Source organism: Lolium perenne, chromosome 4 (assembly GCF_019359855.2).
Source record: "Lolium perenne isolate Kyuss_39 chromosome 4, Kyuss_2.0, whole genome shotgun sequence".
Taxonomy (NCBI): Eukaryota; Viridiplantae; Streptophyta; class Magnoliopsida; order Poales; family Poaceae; genus Lolium; species Lolium perenne.
Genome location: NC_067247.2, coordinates 363,093,222 through 363,102,706, shown reverse-complemented (window position 1 = coordinate 363,102,706; position 9,485 = coordinate 363,093,222). Strand labels below are relative to the sequence as shown.

Sequence of the window (9,485 nt, the reverse complement as noted above, 5' to 3'; positions counted from 1 at the left end):
AGAGGGAGTAGTAGCTATCCACAAGTACGTGCTGCCCCTAGCCCTATTCCCAAGATACTACCGAGAAGATAGATTATAAATGCATGGAATTGAGCCAATCAATCAATAACTCGACCTGGGAGTTGAACCGTGCATCCAATTGGTAAAAGTCAGGAGCAGAATTGTAGTGCTCAATCGAAGCAAGACACTTCAACGATCCTTGAACTCATCAGCAATCTACAGCCACCTCAATCCAAATCCTTGAACTCACCGGCACGGACCAAGCCTTATCGGAAGCAATGCAGTGCGGCCGGTTCATACAATCTGCCACAGCTGCATCAAAAAAATCTCCCACATAGCCATTACCGCGGATGCAATCTCCGGCCGGGACCATTCACTATTGTCTCAGGACCAAAAATACATGGCAGGCAGAGCAAATCGGCTGCAGGGAAGGCGGCGTTGGAGCCATGCATGTGTGGGGCTCGAGCAGGAAGGGAGCCGCTCACCGAGAGGATATCCGGCGGCTGACGGTGGCGTGGTGAGCGGGTTCGAGGCGGAGCACAAACAATCATGTGAGGAGTAAGGAGACGATCCGGGATTAGTGGAAGAGGAAAACTTATTAGGGAAAAAATCGTGTGTTATTGGTAGTAGTAAATACGGAAGGAAGCACAATGTCATTGGAGCAAAATCGTCCATCGGATCTGATAACATGGATGGCTTGGATCAAATGTTCCTGCCAAGTTCTTGCCTTTATAAGTAGTTATAGATGCATGTGTGGGGCTCGAGCAGGAAGGGAGCCGCTCACCGAGAGGATATCCGGCGGCTGACGGTGGCGTGGTGAGCGGGTTCGAGGCGGAGCACAAACAATCATGTGAGGAGTAAGGAGACGATCCGGGATTAGTGGAAGAGGAAAACTTATTAGGGAAAAAATCGTGTGTTATTGGTAGTAGTAAATACGGAAGGAAGCACAATGTCATTGGAGCAAAATCGTCCATCGGATCTGATAACATGGATGGCTTGGATCAAATGTTCCTGCCAAGTTCTTGCCTTTATAAGTAGTTATAGATTAAAGGGATTAAAAATCTAGAGGAAAAACGTATTTTAACTATGTTGCAAAAAAGTGTAGATGACAATTTGTATAAGGATGAGGGGCCATCGACTCTTGTTATGTCAAAAGTATCTACTCTTTGTGAGGACTTAATTGAGGATGAGAGTGTTCCAATTGATTTTGATGATCAGTTGGAACACTTAAAGCCGGTTATCAAGGTGAAAAAAACTAGACAAAGGAAAGTTTATGACACAAACAATATCCGTAAGAGTACTAGGAAAAGATTTAAAAAACAATTATCATAATGCAGAATCTAAAAGGCATGAATTGGAATCCAGGGGGTTTTGGAGATACTGCAAAGCATTTGTTTGTTAGAGAGGCTATTAGAGAGCATAAGTTAGATTTCTTAGCCTTGTTGGAGACTGGGAGATCAAACTTCTCTATACCTTTTCTAAATCAGCTTGCATCGGGATACAATTTTTCGTGGTTTTGTTTACCCCCTCATGGTAGGTCTGGGGGTATTCTAGTGGGAATAAATTCAGATAGCCTACAAGTGATAAAGGTAACTACTGGGGATTTTTGTGTCAAACTTCATCTCAAATGCAAAAGAGATGGTTTTGAATGGATTTTTGTGCCAGTTTATGGGGCTGCCCAAGATTTGCACAAGGGGGAATTTTTAGCAGAATTAGTGCGTATATGTGAATCCGAAACATTACCTATGTTGGTAGGTGGTGATTTCAATATTATTCGGAAAAGGGAAGAAAAAAATTATGACAATTTTAATGCTAGATGGCCCTTTGTGTTTAATGCAATTATCGAACATTTAAACTTAAGAGAAATTGCGCTCTCAGGAAGACAATATACGTGGGCGAGTCGTAGAAACGAACCTACATATGAGAAACTAGATAGAGTTCTAGCATCCATTTCTTGGGAACAGAAATTTCCTTTAGTGACTGTTCGTGCATTAACCAGGGCAGAGTCCGATCACACACCGATTCTCATTGACTCAGGGGTCAAAGCTCATCTGGGTAATATCTCAAAATTCTCTTTTGAGCTACATTGGTTGGAACAGGAGGGTTTTTTGAGATGATACAAAAGGAGTGGAATTCGGTGACTAATGGTCTTAATTCTATTGACGTTTGGTTAAATAAATTAAGACATATTAGAAAATTTCTCAAAGGCTGGGCAAAAAATCAAAGTGGAAAATACAAAAAAGAGAAAGAGAGATTAATACAAATTATAGATCATTTAGATATCAAAGCAGAAATTAATCCTCTACAGCCGCATGAGAGAGAGGAGCTTCAAAAAGCTAATGAAGGTTTGCGTAAGTTAAGAAGGGAGGAAGAATCTAAGTGGGCTCAACGAGCGAAAGTTAAACATATCCAGGAAGGGGGGAATAATACAAGGTATTTTCATTTGATTGCAAATGGTAAACACCGGAAAAAGAAAATATTCCAATTAGAACAACAAGAAGGGACAATTGTTGGAGAAGACAATCTAAAGGTTTATATCACAGAATTTTATAAAAAATTATTTGGGCCACCAGAACCAACTCATATTTCGTTAACTGAAGGAATGGTGCATGACATTCCACAGATTTCAGTTAATGAAAATGAAATCCTAACAAATCCTTTTACTGAAGAGGAGGTGTTTGAGGCGATATCACAAATGGAGCATAATAAAGCTCCAGGCCCTGATGGTTTCCCGGCGGAGTTTTACCAAAAAATTTGGAACGTTATAAAGTTGGATTTGATGGCACTCTTTAATGAATTAAGTACAGGAGAGTTGTCTCTTTTCAAACTTAATTTTGGGGTCATTACCTTATTACCCAAGAAAGAGGACGCGGTTCAGATCCAACAATATAGGCCTATTTGCTTACTGAATGTGTGTTTCAAAAATTTTACTAAAGTTGGAACAAATAGAATAACGGGGATTGCCCCAAAGGTTATTAAACCCACACAAACTGCGTTCATGCCGGGGAGGAATATTTTGGAAGGAGTTGTCATTCTACATGAGACAATCCATGAAATTCATAATAAGAAATTGGATGGGGTATTATTTAAGATTGATTTTGAGAAAGCATACGATAAAGTTAAGTGGTCTTTCCTACAACAAACCTTGAGAATGAAAGGTTTTGCTACGGAATGGTGTAGCTTAATACAGAAGTTCGTTCAAGGTGGGTGTGTGGGAGTTAAAGTAAATGATGACATTGGTCATTATTTCCAAACAAAAAAAGGCTTGCGGCAAGGGGACCCTTTGTCCCCAATGTTATTTAACATTGTTGTAGATATGCTTTCCATCTTGATTGAACGTGCAAAAAATGATGGTCAAATCGGAGGACTCATTCCTCATCTTGTTGAGGGGGTATCTCTATACTACAATATGCCGACGATACAATCCTTTTTTTGGAACATGACTTACTTAAAGCTGTGAACATGAAGCTAATTCTCTGTATTTTTGAAGAATTATCAGGACTTAAAATCAATTTCCATAAAAGTGAGTTGTTCTGCTTTGGAAAGGCAAAGGATGAGGAGGACGAATATAAAAGGATCTTTGGGTGTGAAGTTGGATCTCTTCCCTTTCGATATTTAGGTATCCCAATCCATTACAGAAAACTGAGAAATTCTGATTGGTATCCAGTTGAATCACGGTTTGAGTGCAAACTAGGATGCTGGAAAGGAAAGCTTTTATCTTATGGGGATAGATTGGTGCTTATTAACTCAGTTTTAACCAGTTTACCTATGTTCATGTTATCCTTTCTAGAGGTACCTGTTGGGGTAAGGAAAAGATTGGATTTCTATAGATCTAGGTTTTTCTGGCAATCTGATGAAAATAAGAAAAAGTATAGGCTTACAAAATGGAATATTGTTTGTCGGCCTAAAGATCAAGGCGGTTTAGGTATTGAGGTACTTGAACTAAAAAATAAGTGCTTATTGAGTAAATGGTTGTTTAAATTGCTCAATGAGGAAGGGGTGTGGCAGGAATTATTAAGTAATAAGTACTTAAAGAATAAGACTTTATCGGCAGTACAATCAAAGCCCACAGATTCTTCATTTTGGAAGGGTTTAATGCGAGTAAAGGATGAGTTTTTTAATAGAGGTTTTTTTAAAATTGGTAATGGAAGGAGTGCTCGTTTCTGGGAAGACGTGTGGTTAGGGAAAACCCCTCTGGCAAATCAATATCCGTCTTTATATAATATTGTACGTCACAAAAATGTAACGGTAGCTCATGTGTTAGCCCAAATACCACTAAATATTAGTTTCAGGCGGGCATTACTGGGGAACAGATGGAATTTATGGTTGCAGTTATGCCAAATCCTAATGATGGTAAGTTTAAATGATGAGAAGGATCATTTTGTTTGGGGATTGACATCCAATGGTTATTTTACGGTAAAATCTATGTATGAAGATCTTATGAGCGATCATACCCCTTACTTGAGAAAATACTTGTGGAAGGTTAAAGTTCCTTTGAAAATTCGGATTTTTATGTGGTTCCTTAGTAATAAAGTTTTGTTAACTAAAGACAATTTAGCTAAGCGGAATTGGAACAGGTGTATGAAGTGTGTTTTTTGTGGTGCACAGGAAACTGTTGAACATCTATTCATTGCTTGTCCTTTAGCTAAATTGCTATGGCGTACGGTTAATTTCACTTTCGACCTTCCGCCTCCAACCAATATTACAAATATGTTTGGAAATTGGTTAAATGGAGTAGATAGACAATCCAAAGCTTTCATCCGTGTTGGGGTTTCTGCTTTATGTTGGTCTATTTGGAGGGCAAGAAATGATATTATCTTTAACAAAAAACAATCTTTTCATTATTTGCAGGTTATTCACATGATGGCTCACTGGGTTCAGCTTTGGGCTCTCCTTTCACCGGAGGGAGTACGGGATGCCATGGTTTCTGGATGCACACGGCTCCTGATGGTCGCTCAGGATATCTTGTGCCAGGCTGGTTGGCATCATACTAGTAGGCTACAATGGTGTGTAGTTTTACGATGCTCCTTTTCTTCCGCTGGTTGATTTTTGTATCAACTATTGGCGATGTTTGAGTTTTGTGAGGTGTAAGACTTTATACTTCTGTGATTTTAATAAAAGGCCGTGTGCATCATCATGATGCAGAAGCCGGGGTTAAACTCCCCATTTCGAAAAAAAAATCATTTTCACATGGATTCTGCGGCATTGTGTGATGGTTGTTCTTATTGTTCTCGTCAGCTATATTTTAAATGTGGTTCTTATTCCTTTATCTGGTATAATAGAATTAAACATCGATTTTAGTTGAAAAATATTTACAATTTTAAATTAAATTGTGTTATTACCTGGTAAAAAAGCGTGTTGTTCGACTGCTTAATGTCATCAACTCAATATATTAATTTGCATGATTCCCCATGAAGACCTATGCAAGTATTATTGCTTCTGCAAACATCAATGGCACTTGCTGACTTGTTCACTATGCTGCTATGCAGACCTACTCCACAAGTTGAAGTTGTGAAAAATTTGAGCAGTATGAACACTATAGTAAGTACCTAGACGATTGGCTTTTATTAAATTTTCTCCTCTGGTACGTTACCATCTGAAGTTGCCTTTGATTATCCAGTTTGAGCAAATATAGGTTGTATTCCACACCATATATTTCACTTTACTAAGTACTCTGCCAACAACAGTCTTTTGATGTCTGACATATTCTTTCTACCATATAGACATTGTGTAGACAAGCTTATAAATTAGTGTTTGCCATTTTTCTTCGCTACACGTTTGTGAATTTCTTTGCATACATGCTTACAAGATTTTCTATATAACAATATCTTTATTAGGATTTTTTCTTTTCTGATCACCTATGTTCATGTAATTAACTTACAGTACTTAAAATTCATAGGATTTTGGAATAATGCATCAAGTATATCAATTCATGAAAATTAAAGACCGGACCAATATTTATAAAAAGAGAAAGTTAAAGGCCAGCCTACACATGCTAATTGCGATGCATTACTAAAATACTCTCGTATATGTGGACACACTATTCCTTTCTTATGAATGGTTTCTTTTTAGATTTTTGCCAGCATATGTATGAACTTATAAATTAATGTTCTATAGAAAAATCACATGCCAAGAGTCTTCTATGTGTTGGGAGATTTTATGAAGAATGACGGTGGAAGATGCTAAAAGTAACTCAAAGAATTACCTATTGCACCAAAATTTCTGCACTCAAAGTAAGCTGACATAGCATCAATCAGTGTGATATGCATCCATTTGGCATATTACCTTTTACAAGTGCAACCTAGCTCAGCCTCTGTCTTGGCTAGCTAATTACAGCAGCACTGCTAGCGCGTTAACTGTTGTTGGTGATGTTGATAGTTGTGGTTCACATCTACCTAAGCATGGAGCTGGTGGCATGGGATTATCTCTCTATTATGTGCAACAACAGCTAGCAGTTGGCCATGAGTGGTATGTAAGATGTTTGGAGCCTTTTCAATCCAAGTTATCTTCGCAACTAGAACCAATTAGTTTCAAATGTTATCTTTGTTGATATATTTGTCAAGAAATGTGAAACTTTTTTCTCTTAATTTTAGTAGCGATGTTACCAGAGAGTCAAAGTGGAAACCAGTGCACACATTTTCTCAGAAAACTTAGTACTTCAACTTTGAAAGCATCTGCCTTTGATCTGATATTACAGGACATGATTGATTAACACATAATTGTGGCCAGAGAAATTATGGCTCGTTTACAAGCCAGGTAATAATTTTTGGGGCATAATTTCTTAGCAGCAAAAGGGTGGCACATATATGCTCTAATATGGTTGCAAGAGTGGTATACATAAAAATAGCGAAGCTGGGGAAACGATCAAAATGTGAGTTGTGCACATCTTTCAGAGCTACGTCACCACTCTGCAGCGAAGAGGAGCAACACACTGGTGATGTTAATTGAAACAAGTTCTTGCCATTAGATCATGGTGCTACTGCCTTAGAAGCTATGATAGGTTGTCAAGTGTTGCCAACGGTGGATTCTCTCTTAGGTATTTTAGGGAGAGGTATCTGGCATGCTATGAGAATCTTTCCTCAGAATATTAAATATGTTGCCATAACTAGATATTGTACTATTGTTTTTGAAAAGAAAAGGATTTTCCTTGAATACTGGATACATATGGTGCCGTGGATGGAAGCAAAGTGCACGATCTTCCCTTCGGTAAAAGAGGTGTTGATGTTGAAATAGTGATTAATATGGTATCTTCCTTCGGGTACCACCAAAAACTTTATATGAATTATTTTTGCATGTTATAGAATAAATATTAATGATCCGTGGCAACGCACGGGCATTCAAATAGTAGAAGTTAGGTGTTTGGCTGGGCTTGTGCTTTTAAAGACCCAAAAGCAGTAAAAGCTCAAACTCCAGCCCAAACAAACAGGGCCTTACTCTGGAACGATGAACATCCGCAGCTTGACCGAAGCGGATGAGTCGCTCATTGCCATGGGAGGCCCAGGAGGATGCGAGCCAGAGGCCCAGGACGTGCCTGTTTAGCTCCTTTGTTTTTCCGCCGTGTTTTCTTCCGTCTTTCGCTTTGTGGACAAGTGCCTGTGTTCGTCCTCGTTATCTGTTTGGTTAAACTTCATTATGATCGGTCCTGATCTCTTCATTGCTGATTGGAACACCCGCGGTCTTAACGACCAAGCTCGCAAAGACACCGTCCACGCCTTCCTCGCCGATACCCGCTGTCACATCGCTTGCATCCAAGAGACCAAACTCGACCACATCGATCAACAAACGGCTTATTATATTGGCGGTTTTAAGCTTCGCTCCTTCGCCCATCGTCCGGCCACCGGCACCCGGGGTGGCATCCTCTTACTCTGGAACGATGAACATGTGGAGATCTCCAACGTTCACCTCGGCACTCACTTGATCTCGGCTAACGTCTCCGTTCGGTCATGTGGTACCTCCTTCAAGCTCACCACAGTCTATGGCCCTACTGACCACGCCGAGAAAGAAGCCTTTCTCACGGAAGCTATCGCGGCCAAACCTCCGGACGACTCCAATTGGCTCATCATCGGAGATTTCAACCTTATCTATCAGGCGGAAGATAAGAACAACAACAACCTCGACTTCCGACTCATGGGTCTTTTCAGAAGAGCCCTTACCTCAAGGAGCTGAAACTGCAGAACCGGAAGTTTACTTGGAGCAACGAAAGGCAGACCCCTACTCTGGTGCGTCTTGACCGGGCTTTCTGCAATACTGCTTGGGACCTCGCGTTCGAGAACCATGCGCTTTTTGCCCTGTCTTCGTCCCTCTCGGACCATTGCCTCATCCTCCTGTCTAACCAGAGTGGCCCGCGGAAACCGCCTATTTTTCGCTTCGAGTCCTTCTGGACTAAAATGCCTGGTTTCAGAGAGGTGGTTCAACAAGCTTGGTCCGCTCCCTCCTCGCACTCCCAGCCAGTCCACGTGATCAATCACAATCTCAAGGCCACGGCGATGGGACTCAAATCATGGAGCAGAAGCCTCTTCTCTGATAGCAAGCTGCAACTTCTCATGGCCCTTGATGTCATTCTGCAGCTCGATGTGGCGCAGGAATCCCGCGCTCTCTCTGAGGATGAAATTTGGCTCCGGGCTAGCCTGAAACGCCGGGTGAAAGGTCTTGCCGCTATGGATAGATCTCGCAAACGCCAAGCCTCTAAAATCCTCTATCTTCGTGAGGGCGACGCCAACACCAAATTCTTCCACCTACGTGTTAATGCTAGGAGGCGCAAAAATCTCATCGTGAGGCTCATGCATAACAATGGCTGGGCTGTGACTCATGAAGATAAAGCTGGGCTGATTTTCGACCACTTCTCCCGCACTCTTGGCCGACCTCCTCCTCGTTCACTTGACTTCAACTAGGACGCCCTGAATCCCACCACTCACCCTCTGGAGGACCTGGGCCTGCCTTTCTCTGAGGATGAGATTAAGGAAGCTCTTGATGACATGCCCGCGGATAAGGCTCCGGGCCCCAACGGCTTTTCCATCGCTTTCTTTCGCTCCTGCTGGGACATTATAAAGGTAGACCTTATGACCGCTATCAAGGCCTTCTCCAAGCTGTCAACGTCGAATTTCCACATCATCAACACAGCCAATGTTGTTCTCCTACCTAAGAAGGATGGTGCGGAGTCTATTTCAGATTTCAGGCCCATCAGCCTCATCCACGTGGTCCCAAAGATCATCGCCAAAGCTATGGCACGTCGTCTCAGCCCGAGGATGAATGACATTGTCTCCCGAAGTCAGAGCGCTTTCATCAAATCAAGAACTATCCACGACAATTTCATGTACGTCAGGAACACCGCCCGCCGGTTACACCGCAGCAAGACCCCGTCCCTCCTTATCAAGCTGGATATCGCTAAGGCCTTTGACACTGTTCGCTGGGATTACATGTTGGATCTTTTGCAACGGCTTGGCTTCCCGCAGAGGTGGAGGGCCCTCCTGACGACCCTCTTCTCC

General features: G+C 41.5%; 1 protein-coding gene across 1 annotated transcript; it reads left to right on the top strand.

Moving 5' to 3' along the window:
• The first annotated feature begins 7,632 nt into the window (after positions 1 to 7,632).
• LOC139830294 (uncharacterized) lies at positions 7,633 to 8,891 on the top strand. Its single transcript, XM_071818302.1, has 2 exons — positions 7,633 to 8,088; positions 8,142 to 8,891. The coding sequence occupies exons 1-2, from the start codon at positions 7,633 to 7,635 to the stop codon at positions 8,889 to 8,891; spliced, it is 1,206 nt and encodes a 401-aa protein (XP_071674403.1).
• Positions 8,892 to 9,485: the final 594 nt, after the last annotated feature.

Bases quoted from the DNA above. Each gene is read 5' to 3' on its own strand.
- LOC139830294 (XM_071818302.1), top strand. From the start codon at position 7,633: ATGATCGGTCCTGATCTCTTCATTGCTGATTGGAACACCCGCGGTCTT. The intron at 8,089-8,141 runs GCGGAAGATAAG...GGGTCTTTTCAG, and splicing joins ATTTCAACCTTATCTATCAG to AAGAGCCCTTACCTCAAGGA.